Raw genomic sequence first — 21,957 nt, 5'->3', positions numbered from 1 at the left:
AAAACTACTAAAAGCGCGATAAATCAAGCACTAAACACGCCACAGACATTAAATTTTATCTCTGAGATGGTATTAATTGGCTTTATAGGAACCGCGTTCAAAATGAGACAGTGGGCGTGGCACAGCCCACTTTTAGGTGAAAACCCATATCTTGAGATCTGCTTAACCGATTTCAACCAAATTCGGTGCATAACGTTCTTTTCGTGTTTCTATGTCACAGTGCAAAAATGGGCGAAATCGGACTACAACCACGCCTACTTTCCATATAACACCATTTTAAATTCCATCTGATTATTTCACTTTCCACTATGCAAATCAGGCAACAATGACTGCATCGGGATAAAACTTTGCGTGAATAATGCGATTAAAGTATGCCACCTTGTGGCCAAAAATTGTCTAAATCGAACCAAAACTGTTCAAGCCCCTAAGTACTAAATATGTCAATCCAAAAAGAAATCTCAAACGAGTATACCATTTGACTTTGCGAGAGTATAAAATGTTCGGTTACATCCGAACTTAGCCCTTCCTTACTTGTTATTTCAATATTTTTCAAAAAAAGTTTCTTTCACAAAATTTAATATAAGCTCACACAGATTTTTATTTTGTTTAAAATATTAGGGCGGTACTCTAGTCTAGAGACATGAATTTTAAGTAATTTTTAAAGAGGCGTCAAAAAAAGGCAATCAATAGTTTTGCTATCGATTTTTTTATCATTTATTTACTAATGTTATATGAGTACAACAAAAAATTAAAAATAATAAAAGTTCAAAATTTAAAAAACTGACTGGGGGGTCTCAAAAACTTGGCACATGAGCATATCCAAGATTTTATGATGAAATGAAAAGAAAAGACCATGAATATGCAATGATGACGCAATTGTATGAACTAGCGGTTAGTACAATAAAATAAAAACTTTTTGCTAAATGGCGACTGTTTGAGAAAAACGATTTATTTTTTTACCATTTTTTTGTATTTTCTCGTATTTTAAAAAATAGTAAAAATTTAAATTTATGGATGAGGCTAAATCAATCAAAAGAGGTCTATAAAGAAGATTCGCTGAATTCTAGTAAATCGGTTTTCTAGAACTCAAGAATTCGTGGGTATCGTTTTGAAAAAGTCTGGTCTGAGAAAAACGCATTTAAAGTTTCGTGTAAAGCATTTTGTTCGATTAGACCCAGCCAAACCAGTTGGAGGCCGGGTCAGTAAAATGTTTATATCTCTGAAAATACTTTTAATTTTCAAAACTCTTCTCGTAGACGTATTCTCAAATAGTTAAACTTTGAAAATATGAAAAAAAAATTTTTTTGAAACTCTACACTAGAATACCTCCTTCAGGAGGAAACCTTATTTCGATTTAAAATTGAAAGAACCCTTATTTTCAATATAAAATTTTCACGACCAAATATCAGGGCTTTTTGAAAGAGTCACTTTGTTTTATATTTTTTAAAATCTCTAATTTCTGATGGTATAAAGGCATAAATACTGCTCTGGTAAATTTTCTCAAAAAATTATGAAAAAAATATCTCACTTGAATTATTATTCTTAGATTATTGCTGGCGGTGTATAGTTGTCTTAGAAAATTAATTGGAGGACCGTGGTCTCACCGTTAACTGGCATTTATTCACAGATCTAAATAATTACTCAAGCTAAATGAATAGTGGACAAATAAAAACAATAAAGAATAAGTGTAAAGACGAAAAGACAAAAAAATTTTAAATTTCTGCTCTGCGTTTTGCCACAGCTGAGATAGTACATTTGAACATCGCAAAAGTTTTCAAAGTTTAAATACGAGAAAATACAATAAATAACTTAAATTTTCAAAAAATGTATCCACACACTCTCACTTATCACCGCTTCGACTAAAGTTTACCACTGATTGATATATCTAGAGCTTAATCTGAATTTACTATGAAAATTTTTCGTGTTGAAAAACTGAAAATTTGTAAACCAAAATTCTTATGAATAATGCAAAGCATTTACAACGAGATTTACTTAGAGAGCAGACAATAAGATATAAAGTGCACACACATTTTCTGTGTCAACGATCTACAAATAGCACAAATACACACGAAGAGATTCATAAATATTGCATATTTGCTGTCAAACGAATTTCAGTGTTGACACACGGAAGGCAACAAACACACGCACACACCTACACGTGCGCAAACGAGAAATCATAAATTTCGAGCAAAAATTCAGAAAGTATTTCGCAAAGGATATGCACATAAACCATTTAAAAATGCATACATACAAGCATATATATATTTGTATTAGTTATATAAAATTTTATATGAACTAACCCAAACGAGGCAAAGGCGGTAAATATTTGCCCACACTCGCGCTCGCACATGTAACTACGAGCAGGTGGGGGTAGACAGGCGGCAAGTAGACCCTTTTTATAAATACAAACAGCAAGAATAATATTTAGAAAGCCAGTTAGAGGGCAGACAGGAAATTGTTGTAACTAAAATTCAGCCTCAAAATATGTCTTCACTTCCGCTTTTTTACGTGTCACACAACACACCCATACGCACACACACTTATCCGCCGACCGGTGTAAAGAGAAATTTCCTGATGTCAACCAACTATGTAAAGCAATTGCTGGCTAGGAAACGCTAAAACTGCGGAAGTTCACCGTTTCACTGTTCCGAAGTGGCCAAGCGGAAGGCAAACGCGGTGGCGGGCTTGCCGTGGCGGTGTCGCATGCAGCCGCCGACATGGTTCTCACGCGAGCTCAGCCGCTTGTATGCGCTGCTGGCGGTCAGTATGTTACAAAAATGTATATATGTGTGTGTTTGTATGTGTAGGTGCATAATAAAATCGTATACAACAATTCAATGGAAAACATTAACAATAAAATACGCGCAAACATACAAGCATATAGATATGTACATACGTATGTAAGGCATAAAATTGAATAAAAGTAAAAAAATTAACAACAATATTCAAACATGCAAGTACATATGCGTATATACATATACTTGTACATATACACCAGCATGCAACCACAACATTGTCGCCACAAAATGTTGTGATTTCGCTTCATACATATTTATTGTTATTGTTGTGCTATGCTTGATTTTTTCCAACTCAGGTTCTCTTTCGTGTTTATTTTATTGTTGCTGTTTACTGTTTTTTTTTTTGCGTTTTTGTTTCCTTGCCACATTTGCATCATTCGCCGTTGTTATATTTCTTTTTTATTTTTTACTCTCACCGTTGTTGTTGTTGTTGTTATTTTTTCTATTACCTTTGTTATTGCTTTCGTCTATTTATTTAGTTTTTTATTGTTTTTGTTATTGCTGCATTCACATTCGCATTTACCACGTTTACCTTTGCATAAAATATGAGCGACATCGCAGCGAAAGTCAAGTGAATGAAGAAAAGAAGGAAGCAAGCGGAATATTAACACAAGTACAATATAACGACAATATCCGTACTTAGCATGAAACAACCAGAAACGGAAACAAAAACAAGCTCGCATTAAAAGTAGAAACACATATATTTTTAAATATACTTCCTACTTTAAGTCAGCCTAGGCTATTGTTGCCAATCTCTTCTCCTTTCGTTAAGAGAAACCGCGTAGTTTGAGTTTATGACTAAGGTTTGTTGATTAATGATTTCAAGCGGATTGCAGGTATAATTTGATTAAATTTCATTATCAGCAATATGTGGTTAATGGTTTAGAAATGTATTTTTTTTCTCGCCTAGATTAGTGATTAAAAGCGCAAACAAAGCTGATTCGCTTTGACAAAAGTTAATTTATGGGCTTACCAAATCTTCATTTCTTAGAGCTTTTACATAGCGCAGCGCTTTTATAATTACTTTTTGACCAAACAAACAAATCTAGCGGCACTTAAGACTCTATAAAAAATCGGTTCTAGTGTTTATCACATGGCAACTCCAATCCAAGAGTTTTTCGAGAATATAGAGCATTGTATCTCATTCGCTATTCCCATATATTTCTTATTAACCTATTCTAGAAGATAAGTAGGAGTATACTAGATTTTCCTTACATATCAACAAACCTTTAGGAAACTGAAAAGCACTGTGTATTTAAAAGTTTCATATTCAAAAAAAGATTTAAAACTATTTCACTACGAAATTGAGAAATTGTAAGCGGCGTTTATATATTAGCACATGTAAAATAGTATTATTCACAGTATTGCCCATCTGGAGCTATAACATTTTCTCAACTTTCTGGCAACAAGTGGAACCATATCTCTGTCAGCTAGAGCATGTTCACCTTAAATTTCCATCAAAATAAGATGACTTTCGGCTGAGATTTTCTTAGGATTAAAGTAGTGAGGAAGAACTCCTCGCAAAAACATTTTTTTATGCAGAAGGTTTGACATATTTGAGAGAAACAATATATTGTTGTTTACGCTTCTCATGATTCAGAATATTGGAATATCATAATATTAACGAAGTTACGCCATCTCTTAGCAAACCACACAAATATACCCAATACATAAGCATCTTGGTGATTTCTTCAACCACTATAAGATAATCCAGTCATTTAGCATTTTTCTATTGATTTTTCAAGAATATAGAACTCAGAATCTCAACGGTTATTTAGGACATTCCATTCTTTGCTTGAATATTTTATTTTGCGTTTTTTCTGATTATTCGATTGTATAGAGCTTTCATAAATAAATGTTCTATGCGTAAGCAAATAACTGTCTTATCGAATTAATTGGTTCAATTTAATCCAAATATTTACTCTAAAGAGTACAAGTATATGTATTTAAGAGCCTACATTTCTAAAGTATATGCGGGGCTGGAATTGTATGGTGTCGGTTATTAAAATTAAACTTGGCATTTAAAGATTGAAAAAATCGAATATTAACTCCAACCTTATTACAAGTATATTTATCTTTTCCATTTAAGAAATTATAGACGTTCAGGCTATTATGTCCAAAAGTAGCAAAAACGAGGGTAAATAGGAAAAGTCTCCTAAATTATTCGAGCTTAATATGAATCCACAAGGACTCCTTTAAATTTTCGGTGATATTTAAGCACTATTTTCCATTTCGACAAATACATCAAAAAATAGAAAAAATATTAAATAAATTTTCTCGGGCGCAAAATATACGAAATAATGCAATAATAGATGAAAGCCAAGTCAAATGAACAAAAAATAATTCTACGAAAAAAAAGAAAACAAAACCAAATTGTGTCAAAAAGCCCGGATGGAAAATTGCATTTTAATAATTTAAACAACTCTACTACCGCTGCAAGTGTAATAAAATACACATACAATCACACAAACACAAACATATATACATAAACATCTATGTACATAAGCATAATTGTATGTATGTAAATGGTAAAACTTGTCTATGCCGGTATCGCACTTAATGGCTGGCATAAAAGTCAAGTGGAACGTGGGGAACTGAGCAAACAAGCACAAGTATTGTACAAGCGAGCCGGCGACAAAGCGGGAATACAATGAAAAAGCAAACAGAAAATTATATCATTCTTCTTCTTCATATTTATGTCTGTGTTATTCCTGTAAGCACTCAACACGTTTTATGTGCGCTTTGTTTTATTTTTGTTTTTCAAGAATAATTTCCGCCCTTCGCTTGCTTTTTGCTACTCGGCTTCTTGCCGCTCAAGTGGCTACAAAGCATATTTCTTTTGTTTATAACAACTACGATAAATATGTAATAATAAAGAGCTTGAGTTCATTGTATGATACAGCTTTAAAAATATATTAATAAACTAAATACTATTAAAGGAAAATGAGGTCGAGTAACTACAGAGTTTTTTACAAGTAGGAAATTTATTTTTATTTTTAGTTCGAAGTAGTTTGAGGGTGATAACTTATAAAATAAATAAATATATGTATAAGTGTTGTACAAAACCAATTTTAGTTTATTTATCACTCAAAATTTTCAACAAGAAGGAGAAAAAAGTAGAAAAACTTATTAGCAAATAAAAATCTCTTTGTGAAACTAATACAGTTTTACATAAAAAGAGTAAATTATGCATTTTGTAAAGCACAAATTATAAAACTAAAACTAATATAATATATTTTTTATTTATAAAATACTCCCTTATACAAAAAACATATCCAAAGTTCTCTCTCTTAATATTATTAAAATATTTTGAAAAGTAGTTATAATCGATATAACTTCGTTTCTTAGAACTAAATTTACTTTTATGTTGATATTCTTTTGAAAATTGTTCCAAAAATAACTTTTATACTTAAAGGCACACCAATTTGATTTATATAACATTTTTGTTTAAATATTCAATTTACTCCAATTATTTAAAGTCCAGTCAATAATCAGAAAGGTTTTGCTTCTGACACAAGTCAATAATATGGTCATCTACCATCAATTGTTGCCCACATTTAGGGGTATTGGCAAATAATTAGCCAAATTGTTTATCAAAAATACAGTTTAGACCCATATAACCCATTATAACAGATACTCAAAATACTGCCAACTTTCTAAAGAACTTTGTTTTTGATACAAATCATTATAAATCACCGTTGCCTACATTTAGTTGCATCGGTAAATATTTATCAAATTTCCTGCCAAAAAAAGGGTGTATGAATCATAGGTTATAGCAGATAGCACACTTGAAAGACGAGATTTCAACTTAAAAATAATGAGTGACCTACAAGTATATTAGAAGCAGAGCCGAAGTTTTGTTGAAAGAGGTGGCTATAAAGTAAACCCCATTTCTTAGTTCTGCTTACACAAATGTTAATATTTAGTTTTTGTTTATAAAAGTACATATAATGTTTGGTTAACTGAAATTTAACTATCAACAAGTTTAAAACCACACTGTGCTCCCACCAACGTAATAGATCTGTCTTATTGAAAACTTTTAATGAACATCCGTTCTAAGTAGTCGAAACTAAGCACAGAAACAAAATTAACAATATATATAGGTATAACAGTAATATAATAATAATAATATTTGCAATAACAATAACGGCAAAATAAAAAATAAAAAGTATATATAAAAGCATTAAAAAGAATGTACATGCCATAAACACAGTGGCATTTTTTCTTATATGAAATAAAATACACTTTCGTTTTTTTTTTGGCTCTAAAAAAATAACATCTTACCTTAAATATTTTAATAATTTTTCTTTAAAAAAAGTCATTTAAAATTGCGCTTAAATATGTGCTAGTACAAAACCCTTCAACAAAGCACCTAAAGGTATGCAACACCTACTTTATATAAAGCGCGTAGAAATATGCAATGAAATATTGACATTAAAAAATATTTTTCACCAAAGCCAACTTCAACAAATGCCCAATAATGTGGATATTAACAGAAAGTAAATAATCCTTGCCTACATTCAGACACATTTCAGCAGAAATTTTTAAAAACAAACCACAAATAGTGATCAAAAATATTAAATAAAAAATGTGCGTTTAATACTTGCAACAGTGCTGTAGTATCACCGTAAACAACAGTTAAAAATATTAATTTCATTCCACTTGTAATTTAGTCGTAAGTGTAACAATGTCTCTTTGCCAATACAATCATCAAGTTGTTGTGGAATTACAACACAAATCAACAAAATCACTACAACGGCCGCTAGTGCCACAATGTTGTTGTTGATTATAGTTAAAATTACAACCAATAACAAAGAAACATAGCAAATACAACGTAACAATCAGTTTGGCTCCATCCACTTTAACTTAGTATTACTGTCGGCTTAATTGCCGACGCAACAGTAGCAGCAACAGTATGGCTGCCGTTGCTGGCCTCTATGGTCTCGGCGAGGATCGTCAGCATCGCAAAAAGCAACAGCAACAACAGCATCATCAGCAGGAGCAACGCGAACAAAAGGAGGAGCAAAAGAAGATCGCCGAGCGGAAATTGTTGCGTGAACAGCAACAACATCTGCTATCACGTGCCTCATTTGAAGGGTGATGTAGCAATTTATATTTCGTTACCTTTTCATAAATATATGTACAATTTAAAAATTTTAAGATTTTACAAACTATTTACATATAAAACTAATACTAAGGAATATATAACCACCATAATCTGCAAGCATTTTGAAAACTTTGCCTTTATATAATCGACTCTGATATTATTTAAATAATTTTATTTATAAAAACTTCTTATATATGTATTACATAAAATTTCTAATAAGGTTTCCAAGTTTACCTCATTGAACCAATCGGAAAGGGGCCAAACATAAACCTTGTAATCAGAGAGGGCGACAGACGTAACTTACTGAAGTTGACTAAAGAAGGACTTTTTAGCTGTCTAATGCTTTCTGAATCTACGCTAGACACAACTGTTTAACAGATAACAAGAACTCTCGCCCAATACAGTTATAGTTTGACTAGAATAAGGGTTCCTTTAAGCTAATTAGCCACTAGTTTCCCAATACCACTAGTACCAGGCATATATGTATATGCGTTTTATCAAGAAAAGTCTCAAAGTATACGATATCTAGGTGAAATAATTATTTACTAGTTTAGTGAGTTTAGAGACATGCTAACGGAGTCTTTTTCAACATTAAAGAGACTGCTTTAAAAGGCATAAAATCTTCTCACATTTGCCACTAGCAACCTTCAAAAGTCTACAATGAACAAGCCTGACATAGATAGTTGATATAAGCTGTCTTCCACTCGCCAAGCTTAGTAAGTAGGAGAGAAACGAATCGAACAAACTATAGTAGATGTTCAAATAAACTGCTTCTGACGCATGCGCAATTGTGTTGTTGTTCTTTCTATGGTGCAGAAATTATTTGAAGAGAGCAGCACAGTAAGATATCGACCAAAGAAACGGCGCATCAAACGCAGCTAAAGGTTGTGAACTCTCTAGTTTCCAGCCTCGAATGTCCTTCATTAGTAACAGTAATAGACTTGACAGGGCTATGCTCTCAGGAATAGAATTAAAGTTACCAAATATAGCCTAGTTAAAGCTGAAGTCTTGCTTCTTAGTGCTAAAGAAATGCTTTTGGTGAGAGTCGATTTTTTGTTTTTCTGTTCGTCGACGCTTTTATTACGCTTTCCCTTAATTATTGGTTTCTATAATGGTTTTCATGATGGTTTTCTACTATATAGGCTAAGTGGCCGATATTTCTTCTTATCGGCAAACTATAGGTCAATGGTTTCCACTTAGTGAATTGGGTCGAAGTAATGTCACCTCTTAAGGTTAAGTCCCCTTTTTGACTGATATTCTCTCGAAAATTTGTTCAAATGTAAGTTTTGTCCTTAAAACCATTGTTTTTGTAGAGGGGCCTCTAGAACTTTATATTTCCTTGTGAATAGAACTAACAATCTTACTTGTATTGGTCGGAGTATATCAATATAATAAGGTATCCTTAAGGAGGTATATACACTTGTAAGTCAACAAAATTCCTAATTTTGTGAATTTTTTTTATTTTTATTATTAATTAATAAATAAACAAGTAAGGAAGGGCTAAGTTCGGATGTAACCGAACATTTTATACTCTCGCAAGGTCAAATGGTATACTCGTTTGAGATTTCTTTGTGGATTGACTGATATTTTCGGTAGAAGATCAACTATAGGCACTGGGCTCCACATATTTAGTACTTAGGGGTTTGAACAGTTTTGGTTCGATTTAGACAATTTTTGGCCGCAAGGTGGCATACTTTAATTGCATTATTCACGCAAAGTTTTACCCCGATATAATCATTTTTACCTGATTTGCATAGTGGAATGTGAAAGAATCAGATGGAATTGAAAATGGTGTTACATGGGAAGTAAGCGTGGTTGTAGTCCGATTTCGCCCATTTTCGCACTATGACATAGAAACATGAAAAGAACGTTATGCACTGAATTTGGTTGAAATCGGTTGAGCAGATCTCAAGATATGGGTTTTCACCTAAAAGTGGGCTGTGCCACGCCCACTGTCTAATTTTGAACGCGGTTCCTATAAAGTCATCTTATACCATCTCAGAGATAAAATTTAATGTCTCTGGCGTGTTTCGTGCTTGATTTATCGCGCTTTTAGTAGTTTTTAACAGTACCGTTATATGGGGAGTGGGCGGAGTTGCCACCCGATTTCAACTATTTTCACACCGTCAATAGAAGTGCTAAAAACATTTGCTTCCAGTGAATTTTGTTATTATAGCATTAGCGGTTTAGGAGATATGCACATTAAACCTATTAGAGCCGGGACCACGCCCACTTTTTAAAAAAAAATTTTAACTGCAGATGCCCCTCCCTAATGTGATCCTGTGTACCAAATAACAGTCTTGTATCTTATTGCGGAGCTTAGTTATGGCAAGTTATTTGTTTTTGATTAATGGCGTTTTGTGGGCGTGGCAGTGGTCCGATTACGCCCATCTGCAATACCAACCGTCTCACGGTACCATGAAACATGTCTACCAAGTTTCATAAAGATATCTCAATTTTTACTCAAGTTAGAGCTTGCACGGACGGACGGACGGACAGACGGACGGACGGACAGACGGACGGACGGACAGACAGTCACCCGGATTTCAACTCGTCTCTTCATCCTGATCATTTATATATATATAACCCTATATCTAACTCGATTAATTTTAGGTGATACAAACAACCGTTAGGTGAACAAAACTATTATACTCTGTAGCAACAGGTTGCGAGAGTATAAAAAGTGTATATTTACAAAACTTAATGTACTTTGATATGATTTAGATATGCATTAGAGAGTAGCTCGACTAAATTATATAAAATTAAAAAACATAAAAAAATATTATCGTTACACTAAATCAATATATGTAATGATAGAAGTTCTAGTCAAAATTTTGATTTTTGACCAAAAAAGCAGTTAAAATTAACATTTTAGAGTGACTTCAAACATCGAAATTATTATCAGTCATATTTTTCTGACAAATACATCTAAGAAGGTCGATCGATTTATTAGTTTCGGAATAATTTTCCTTACTGACTCTGGAAACAGCTTCCTTAAAAAACGCCTTTAAGATTTGGGAGCCCATTACACTAAGTTTAAAAATTCTTACCAATACGTTCATATCTTTAAAACAAAACAATTCGCTGGATTAACTTTAAATGTTCGGAAAATATTATAAATCAGAGAATATTATATATGTAAATATATGTTTGTTCCATATATAAGCAAAAAAATATTTTCTATGAAATTTGCAAATGCACTAAACCTTTAAGTTAGATCAGCAATAAGACCTTCGCTATTTGCATAGGGGATACCCTGGTAGTTTTCTCAAAGTTCTCTGTTTGCGAAATGCCTATCTTCCGGTTTTCCTGATATATGCTGATACTCTTTCCTACCACTGTTCTGTATCTAAAAAGACTAAAGATAAGGCTTTTAAGATTAAGATAAGCCGCCCTAAATTTATCAGAATCTCTAAAAAGTGGCCCGGAGGGCATAAATTATGTAAACATAAAATTTAAAAAAATTAAAGCTTGAAAATAAAAATTAATCGCATGAAAGGCGCCATCGCCGATTAGAATTTCTAATATGGTAATATATTTATTTGACGAAAACGCTGCTTTCAACAAAGGAGTAATGAATTAAAAATACATGATTTATGTCGTAAATGAAAACATAATAATTTCTTAACCGATTTCGTTTACCTTTTTGCGCCAATTTTATTATTTTATGACGCTTATCAGTTGCAAGCAATCTATGCAAATTTATTTCTCCTCACAAGTGTTAAATACACTCTAATGACACAATCACTTGGAACACCACATGGCCACAGCGACACACACACACACACACACACACACCTTGCAACAAAATTACAAAATTGGCAAAGTGCCTGGCGGCCAGCAATTTACCACACATTATATTATTCGTTTCCTTCCTTCCTGAAACGAAGTCGAAAGCGTTGTCCCTTCCACTTTCTGTGCAGTACACCACAGTTACCTGCCACTAACACATGCACACATACAGGTATACTCGTATTGCTGGCAACGCTGACACCTTTTATTAGTTGGCGTTGATGTTTTTTTTTATGCCCTAAACAGGGTGTATTAAGTTTGTAATGATCAGCGTGATGAGCTGAGTCGACATAGCCACGTCTATCTGCCGGTATATTATCGACTAGTGCCTCAGTTTTTGAGATATCGATCTGAAATTTGGCACACGTCCTTTTCTCTATAAGTACCTACTCATTTGTTGGAACCGCCGATATCGGTCCATTATAGCATATGGCTGCCAGAAAAACTGAACGATCGGAATCAAAGTTTGTACGGAAAACTTTTTTAGTTGACAAGATATCTTCACGAAATTTGACATATAATACCAACGAAAACAACGGTATAATCTCCGAAGAAATTGTTCAGATCGGATCACTATAGCATATATGTAGCTCCCATACAAACTTAATGAGCAAAATAATGTCTTTTTGTATGAAAAACTTTTTCATTTGACGAGATATCTACTCGAAATTTGATTCGGCTTATTGTTTAAAGTAACGGTATAATATGTGAAGAAATTGAAGAAAAGCAAATCGGATCACTATAGCATATAGCTGCCATACAAAACGACTGATCAAAATCAAGTTCCATACAGGAATCTTTTGTATTTGTGAAGGGTGCAACTGAAGTTAATATTTTTTCTTGTTTCTTGTTTTAAAATGTGTGTCATATTCATTACACCCCGACAAAGGGACACGTACTAACTTCGAGAGAAAAATTTATTTGTTTTTGTGTGCGTGTGTGTGGCAAGTGGGGAAACTTCAAGAGCGCACCACTTCCCCAACGAATTGACTGAAAGGAGGGAGCAATCACTGCGAAGTCAGTAAACTATTGTGAAAAGCACTCTAACAATTACACTCAAACGCACTCAGCGGCACACACACATATTTACATATTTACATTCGCGTACCTGCGAGCAATATCTGCGGCTGCCGCTGTCATGCAAACATTTTGTGGCATATTACTTAGCGCAATTGACAGCGTGTGAACTCGAAATTGATTTCGAATTGAATTTCAATGCAAATTCATTCGCACACACACACACACCCACACGTATTTACAACATTTGTATTTGAATGACAGGCGAACAAGTGTATAAGATACATCGTGAGCGCATAACGGTAACATATCGATTTAATTTTTATTTGCATTGACACATTTCACTTCGCGTTGTCCATCATGCCACATCAGGTGACGCACCTACATATGTATATAATCCGCTCACATACACGCGCAACAACTTGCACTAGTGTATATTACAATGTAAGCGTTTAGCTCCGATGGAATGCGCTTACAATGCAAATGCCAGAAAAGGTGTTGCAATGCGGAAATGCAAAAGTGCAAATTTCGCATGACACTTTGTTCGTTTGCCTTCGCTGAGTTATTTATTCGTGTTTGTATTGTTGTTGTTATTTTTTTTGTTATTGTTGCTGCTCTTTTTGTTGTTATTGCCGTGGCAGCTGCTGCTGACAACTAGAAATCGGTTTCGCGGTTTGGTGAAGCGCATGCCACAGTAGCAGCTGAAGCGTTTCTAATTTATTTGTATGGGTATGTGTGTGAATGTGAATGACTTTCCTCTAGAACATATTAATTTGTTAATTTCCCTACAGAGTTTCCATTTAAATTTTTTCTGCTACAACCTGCTACTTGTTTTGAAATTTTATTAGATTCAAGTTTTAAGTTGGAGAATACCTTCTATAAAATAAGCACTGTTTGGAGATTTCTTGTCACAAAGAGAAGATGTCTTGCTGAGTGCTTAGCTGAACTTTTCTGTTATAAATGGTGTGAATGGTAAGGTTGAAAACCAGTTAATGGCTAAAAGATTAGTTTTCTTGACAGAAATACGAATTAAGTCTTGCCGCTACCTTTCAAGGGGCCACCAGTATTTGAAAAAGTGACCTCAGAACACTCAGTAATATTTATCGAACCAAAAAAGGATTAGTTCTTTCTCTGCAACGGTCCTTGGCCGCGTAAAATACAAATCAATGTCGGCATCGTGGAATCAGTCTTATTAAATAATATCGTAGAAGTAATACGAGCATAAACTTATTTGACAATTTGACCAAATATTACCCTGAACCGTGTATATTAAGTACGCGACGAAGTTTTTAACACCTAGAAGGAAACTTTGAAGACTCTATAAAATGTATATATAAACTATTGGACCCGACATTTACGGATTTTACGCAAAGCTAGCTTATAGCGTTTTCAAAGGTTCTGGTGGCGGATTTAGTGATGGCAGTGAAATTTTTCCAGATGCGCAACATAAATCGGCCGGTTCACTATTATATTCGAAAGCATGAAAATATTGGCATTCTTTGTCCATACTACCGATCATATTCAAACACAAGGCGATTAAACTATACCCGTGCCAGCACTCGATGATTTTGCACCCGCTGTCGGTCATTTACTCTGTGAGTGTCGGTCACTTATTGACGCGCCTCTCTTTGTCTTAACACGAAGACGTTGATTGCATTGCTCTGAATACTCATTTGCAAAAAATTAATTGTTCAAACATTATTTATTTATGAATCTAAACCATTCTCAAACCCCCTTGAATACACACAAAAAATTGCATCAGAATCAGTCCAGCCGTTTAGAAGGATGACGAGCTGAGTCGATTTTGCTGTGTGCGCCAGTCCCGTCTATCTGTCTGAAATTTAGCAAACATCTTTTTCTCCCCAAGAAGCGGTTATTTTTCGGATTCGCCAATACCAGATTACTATAGCATACAGCTGCCATACAAAGTGAACGAGCAAAATCATAGCCCTGTATTGAATCTTTTTTTTACGAAATATTTTCACGAAATTTGGCCTGTATTATTACCTAAGGCAACTACACAATTTCTGGAAAAATTGTTCAGATCGGACCACTATAGCATATAGCTGTGATACAAACTGATCGATCAAGTTCTTGTAATGATATATTTTTAATTGTGAAGGAAAGCTTACCAAGCCAAGGCTTGTAATTTTAGAACTGGTTCTAATCGCGTCAGTTGTGTTTGGTTTGCATAACATTAGGTTCCACGTTGCAGCTGACCCTTATTAAAACTGTTACTTGAAGGAAGCCAATTTAGATTCAGCTTCACTTGAATTCCTTCAAACATCTGCCTCTTTCATTTCTACCCTCGCTTTTAGTCGACTGTGCTATAGAAAATATAAATAAAGTTGCAACAATGCTATAGGTATACATTTTTCATTTAATATGCAGCAGTCTTCGCTCCGTTTTGCTAGCTACACTCGTACTCGTGCATGCGGGGCATTTCGCAATGCTCACGTGACACAATATCGTTTAATTAAAATTGTGAAGTTCAGAAAATAAAAGTATAGTGTTACTGTTTGCCAGCTTAGCTGATTGGCGGGGGTATTTAGGTCTCTTATTTTAAAATTTGTCTTGTTCTTCATAATGTTGCGTTGAGGTGGGATTAATGCGAAGTAAATCATAAAGAGAATAGTACCATTCGATACGAAAAAGATCCACAATAAAGTTTACTATTTTATTTTTTTTTATTTTTTATAACTGGCACTTTAAATATATGAAGACTCTTTTTTGGAGCTTTTAAGACGCAGCTGAGATCTAGGTTAGATCAGGATTAGATAATATTTGTCGGTCAAGCTCATACAGCAGATACCATAAAAAGTCAAATTCGGATCTTCGAAGAAAGTAAAACAAAGAAATTTGAGATTTTGCAACCTCATTACATCAATATATTAATAAGCACAAAATGATCTTTCCTTAAACCAATATTGTCTTACAACTCACAGATTGCATTAAATGGTACTCAACTACCATATACTTGTATCTATCAGGTCACCAGAATAATTGTTCACTTACATTCAAACTAACTACAAAACTGAAATAGTATAAAGCTCACTTGCCAGTCATTTATTACCTTAATTACTTGTTTGTGCAATTTCTAACTTTCCTACCCACCCAAGAATTTATGTGGGCCTATGTACAAGTATTGTAAATATGTGTGTGCACTCAAGAAGCAAATATCGATTTGGTCTCCTACTTGTTGTGTGCAAGGCAATACAATTCGATACAAATCAGAGATTTAAACAGTTTATTTAATTCATAAGCCAAGTGCAGGCAGCCAGCGACGGCAGCAGGCAACAAATTTCGCTGTCAGCATCGACAGTGAAAACAACAACAACTAATGAAAAATGAAAATAATGATGTTGCTAATGGCCAAGCAGCAATCGCAGCCAAGGTTTCGGCTAATGTTTACCCACTTGCAGACACACTTCTTCTAATCCCCTTTAATTCCCGCTACGAATGCACTTCATTCTTCGTCGTGTGCTCGGCCTATTTTGTTATTCTATTAAGCAAGTTTCATGCAGTTTACAATCAAAGCTACAACAACTGGCGTGTTGGCAACAATTTTCAATTTGCGATATACAATTCATGCAAGAAATCGTAATTTTTACGGCGCCTCGATGCTTAACTAAAAGTTTTGCTAAGTGAAGTGAAGTTGCCATGCGATTGCCCATTAAGAAATTTTCGTTGCAATGTTGTTCGTAATTGATTGCATTTGTTGTGAATTTTTGGTTTTTTAAAGATCTTTGAAAAGGTTTTCCAGAGTTTTTAGCATAGACACCGACTTACAGGGATTTCAAACAAATAATTCATGGAAAACTTGTCTCAGGCGAGTCGTCCATCCACCTCGGTTAGTGACGTTAACATGGAAAATGTTAAGAAAACAGTGCTTGAAAATCGTAACAGAGGATCTTAGCATCTCTTATCGCTGTACACAACACATTTCGGTTAATATTTTGGGTTTTAAGCATGTCAATTCTAAACTTGCACCAAAAGACCACCAAATTCTAATGTAATTTTGACTGACTTGACTCCCTGTGACCTTTATATGTATCCGAAACTGTAAAATCCATTTTGAGGAACGCGACATGAGTCCATTGACCTAATATATAAAAATCGCCATATTAATGTTTTGCAACGTATTAAAACAGCTACCAACTACACCCTAATTGATATCTGGAGATCAAACAAAAAATGTTGTACCAAGCCAGGAAAAAGTTTAAATGGTTCAGTCCGGGTCAAATTTGATCTTGAGTGTACTACCAGTTTCGTAATTGCTAGATTAATTTATGACTTGATTTCGAAACTTTTTCAAGCATTAACGGTTTCTAAGTAAAAATTTTCAGACAGCGCAACTTTAGTCTCTTAACGGTAATTTTTTGTCTCCACCCCAATTTCTAAGGTAAGACATTTTAATGGAGCCGTTTCCATATTAGTCGGATCTGCAATACCGAAACCAACTGTAATTTCTGCATATTAGATCAAGAACTATCAACTCTAGCTGATTCATAACTTGATGATTATTATCCAAAACCACCAAAAGTAAATATTCGTCTCTTTTATCAAATCCTGAAAATTTTGCCTCGCCATTGCTACAACAATATTCGATTCAGCCCTAAATATGGCTACCTTACTCGCAAAACTAAACATTTTCCTACAGGGAACATAATCTGTTTGCGCCCTTGTACTTATGCACACACACATGCACCAAGGCATGAAATAGGTTGCTTTGTGCGCGGCTGCGACGTCGCTCAAGATTCTTTAAGTGGAGGCAAGTAAGTGCCAAGTGATGGCGGATCGCATGCCACCAACACAGCAAACAAGCGTTTTCACTTGCCTTGTGCAGGCATTTGCGCATATTCGCCACAGGCATTGCAAGCATTTAAACTCCGAAAATCTCTGAAGAAGCAGGGCAGTAAATGAATATAGAGGAAGATGAAAAAGAAGAAGAAGAAAGTAAACTAAGTAAAATTGCGAAAATCTGCCAAAGAAAGTCGGTCGTGGCTGTATCGAAGCTGCAACAACTAAGCTTGTAACCAACAGCATCAGCAACAACAACCATATACAAGTATGCAAGGCAGTAAAGGCATTGCAACAACAACAACAACACGAATTCCTTGTAAAAGCGTCTGTAAGCGCAACTGTCTGCATTACCCTTGTAGCGTTTGGCATTTTGCCAGCATCGAATTTTTGCAACTACTCACACGTATCCCTCACTCTCCTTTCGCTGACTCTCTCCAGCACTTTACTTTAATTCGCTGCTCTCACAAGTTGCGGCAGCTTGTCACTTTGCTTGCTGTTTCTGCTTCCGTTTTGCGTTGCACAAGCATGTCGCCTGCCGTGCTGCTCACTTTGCCATTAAACGGCTTTTATGCCACTAACACATTCACATGTGCCAAAAATGCGCGCTTGTATGTGTCCAGCAGCCGCTTGGCCGTCACTTTATAATTACATTATGTGCACACAGTTGGCTTGAAGTGCCGCCAAAAGTTGAAGAAAAATGTTGGTCAGCGCAGAAACTCACTTTCGAATACATATTTACATATCTATGTTACATATGTGTAAATACACACAACAATACATAACATAGCAGTCGTGTGTGATTGTATTCCACAATTGATGTGTTTTTTTTTCTCTGGTTTATTGTAAGGCATGCTATGACGTCACAGTTGTCATTGTAGACATTACATCGCTTGAGCTGCTTGCTGCTGCTGCAGTAACGGCATCTTATATGCTACATGGTGATTTATCATTTGTAAATGCAATATATTTCAGTTAAGTTTTACATTAATAGAAATACAAGGCTACATTAGATCAGCGTTGACCTTAAAGTATGTAGACACTTCATAAATCTAAGGTATTTTGACTCAATCGCATTTTTCAATTTTCTCAGTATATTCCCAATATTTGAATGAAACTTTTTCTTGATTTCAACTATACAAGTTTCAGCGAATATCGTCAAGTGCTACTTCTACCCCCATTGTCCCCACTGTCAATTTTTGTGTGTCTGCACCCGCTCTAATACCATGCTCATTTCCGTTCATGTCATTGCGTATATGTACAGTTACCCCTTCTTTTAATACAGGTACTATTTCACATTTCCAGAAAGTAAAGCTCCGCAAAATTTTTTGCAGCATCTTTCTCTCGAACACCCCAACAGCCGCTAAAGATGTCATCGTCCAAGCTTTTGGAGCATCTACTAATAAAGACCATGCCGCCATTCTTAAAAATTATACTTTTTTTTTATAAAAAAGCCGTTTTTTTAAAATTACTTCATAAATCAAAAGAAAGCACTGTCGTGCTCTGGTATGTTGCTTTTAAGCCGGCTCTGTGCCCTTGAGTTCAAGTTTTGTTTCTTTTAATTTTTTTTTTATTAACTCGATGCTGGTGAATATTATTGGTATCCTCGCGGTAAATCTTGGACAAAGACAAGCTGTCACACAGAAAATAGGAACATAACCCATATTGCTATATGTAAGTGTCTGCGAATGTCGCATTACTTTAAAATATGTAGATATGCTCGTTTCCTCTTGATCCCTTCAAAATTGAACCTGAACATATTTAAGAGTATATTGTAACATAGATATGGATATACCTATCCACTTTGGGAAAAGCAAGTAAACGTATATTTTTCCTTTTGCTTTTCTGCTCCGCTCTTCATTTCATTTCAAGGCCTGTAGGTTTTTTATCATCTTACTTCTAGACCTTGTTACCACTTACAATAGAGTTTTGTTAAAGCCTTAACATTTCTTCACATTGTACAATACTAACGATTCCCTAAAGACCAACGAAAAACTGGAAATTTGTTTCGAAAGTCATCCCTAAATCTTGGCTGCAAACTATACAAGATTAAATTTTCAATTTCGCTTAGAATTTACAGGTTATTCATATTAATTCCAAAAACACCTAACCCAAATTTCCGCAAAATAGCTTTCGTGAGATTTCTCATGGCCTTCAACATTCGATTCAGGAATATGTCTAAAAATTAGCTTATACAAAATTTCAATATCCTCCTATTTCTTCTTTGATTGCATGTCTTTCTTGGTATATTATGTAGATATAACAGTTTTCAAGAAAACAATCGAGACCTTAAGTAAGGTAAAACTAATGATGAAAGCTAAAACTACCTCAGGCTGCTTGAACTATACTTATCGAACATTATCGTTTGTTACTATGTACTTATACTATACATTCTAAAGAATAGTGATTATAATGACTTCGTCAATTGTCTACACGCACATCGAACTGCAACTTGAAACTCATTAATTTCCTTTCCTAATTAGTTAGTCATTTTAAAACAGTGATAACACTACACCTGTATAGGAATCAACTAATCACATCTTAATGAGCTTTTTTCGAGACATTTCCTCATACTGTGGAAGCATATATAAAGCGTGGGTTCGAGCAATTAAATATCAAAATCAATATGGCAATTCCAAGCTTCTACATAGCATTACTTGTACTCGTTTGTTTGGTAACCGAGGCCATACAAAGTCCAAGTCCACGTATCGTTAGCGGTAGTAACGCTGCAAGGGGTCAATTTCCTTATCAGGTATCCGTACGTGTAGGCGGAGAGCATGTGTGCGGTGGAGCTTTGATTTCCCAAAGTTTTGTTGTAACTGCAGCACACTGTGTGGCCAGGTAAAATATTTTCATTCAACAGCTATAGAGTCATCTCATACTTGAAATATATATTTCTTTCAGTATTTCACCAACATTCCTTACTGTACAAGCCGGTACGATAAATCTCACCGAAACCGGTACTATTTCCCAAGTAGCGAAGATAATTCCGCATCCCGACTACAATTACGATAATGACATTGCATTACTGGAGTTAAGTGAACCACTGAACTACTCCGGTGTCATACGACCAATACCATTGGCTACTAATGAAGCACCAGCTGGCGAAGAGGTTACCATTACTGGTTGGGGTCGCTTAACTGATGGCGGTGCAGTCTCCGAAATATTACAGTATAGTCGCAGTTTGACTGTTTTAAGTGATAAGCAGTGTGCTCGTATAGCCGGTCCCATTAATCCGGGCATACAATGTCTTTCTAAGGATAGAAATAGTGGCTTCTGTGATGGTGATGATGGTGGTCCAGCCGTACATAAAGGTGTTTTGATTGGCATCGCAAGTTATTACACCAATGGCTGTGGCTCTTCTGCGCCAGACGGTTATACCAAGGTGTCCTATTTTAATAAGTGGTTAGTGGAAAATACTGTTTCGAAAACAGAATGAATTTGAAAGAAATCACAAGTTTATAAGCAATAAAGCTCAATATTAACCAACATTTTTGCATACAACTGTTATTTCTTATCAGTCCTGTGTTGTGGTCGAAAAGTAGAAGAGGAACCAGCGACTATGTTCGTAATTCAATTAATTCATGTATCGTTATCTTTCAATATCATCGAGAGAATTTCGCAGATTCTCACATAAAACAAATATCAAAGATAAAATATGATAAGTTAACAATTTTTTACTATAGTTGAAAATAATATTTCTTCCGATTCATGTTCTTTTACCATTTTATGACTTCACCATCACTATTATCGCAAAAACCAGTATCACCTTGGGTTTCAACATTTTTTAAAAGTTGGTGTGGCCTCGCGTTAATATATATCCCGTGTTAATATATATCTCGCAAACTGTTCAAGCGATATCATCCAAATTTGCACAGTTCATATTATTTCGACACCTCTGGCGACAGCATGAAAATAGATGAAATCGTATGAAAACCATGCCCACTCCCCATATAACGGGTTTGTGAAACACTACTAAAACTGCAATAAATCAATAAAGAAATGCGTCAGAGACATTAGATTTTACATCCTAGATTGCACAAAGAGATTTTACATCCGAGATTGCACAAAGAGACCTTGTAGGAGTAGGTGGCAAAATTGGACAATAAGCGTGGCACCGCCCACATTTAGGTGAAATCACATAGCTCCAAACATACTCCACCAATTTCAACTAAATTTGGTTCATAAAATTGTTTTAGAATTCTCTTTCTACAGTGCAAAAACGGAAATCGGCGAAATCGGACAGTTGCCACGCCTACTTCCCATATAACACAACTTTTAATTCCATGTGGTTTTTTCAATTTCTAGTATAAAAATCAAGCACTTACTAATATATCCGGATAAAAGCTTTCTCGAATATTTCCTTCAATGTGTGCCATCTCAAGTTTAAAACTTGTCAAAATCGGATCATTATCTTTACGCTAAATTTCTTAATATAAAGTT

At 34.8% G+C, this 21,957-nt stretch overlaps 2 protein-coding genes across 14 annotated transcripts in view; both read left to right on the top strand.

Annotated features, from left to right (window-relative positions):
• Positions 1-21,957, top strand: part of Sh (Potassium voltage-gated channel protein Shaker) — a 392,327-nt gene that overhangs the window by 200,710 nt on the left and 169,660 nt on the right. For 2 of the 13 annotated variants that reach the window (XM_036376281.2, XM_070110728.1), the window contains exon 1: positions 7,224-7,895. The exons of 6 other annotated variants lie outside the window; for them this stretch is intronic. In XM_036376281.2, coding sequence (XP_036232174.1) covers positions 7,714-7,895 — 182 coding nt within the window. In that variant the 5' untranslated portion in view covers positions 7,224-7,713. Of the gene's footprint in view, positions 1-7,214; positions 7,896-21,957 lie in introns of those variants that run through there. 5 more of the 13 variants (XM_036376285.2, XM_036376274.2, XM_036376272.2 and 2 more) reach the window with 5 other exon arrangements.
• Positions 20,120-21,005, top strand: LOC106615677 (serine protease SP24D-like). The gene is made up of 2 exons (XM_070109776.1): positions 20,120-20,355; positions 20,419-21,005. Exons 1-2 carry the CDS (start codon positions 20,141-20,143, stop codon positions 20,951-20,953), a joined length of 750 nt encoding a protein of 249 aa, XP_069965877.1. The 5' UTR covers positions 20,120-20,140; the 3' UTR covers positions 20,954-21,005.

This window comes from Bactrocera oleae, chromosome 5 (assembly GCF_042242935.1).
Source record: "Bactrocera oleae isolate idBacOlea1 chromosome 5, idBacOlea1, whole genome shotgun sequence".
Lineage (NCBI taxonomy): Eukaryota > Metazoa > Arthropoda > Insecta > Diptera > Tephritidae > Bactrocera > Bactrocera oleae.
The sequence above is the reverse complement of the archived record's forward strand: the minus strand, read 5'-3'. Positions and strand labels throughout refer to the sequence as shown.

What these genes read in the sequence shown, in the direction of transcription:
- LOC106615677 (XM_070109776.1), top strand. Translation starts at nt 20,141, where the DNA reads ATGGCAATTCCAAGCTTCTACATAGCATTACTTGTACTCGTTTGTTTG. An exon ending in GCAGCACACTGTGTGGCCAG is followed by an intron (nt 20,356 to 20,418) that starts GTAAAATATTTT and finishes TATTTCTTTCAG; the next exon opens with TATTTCACCAACATTCCTTA.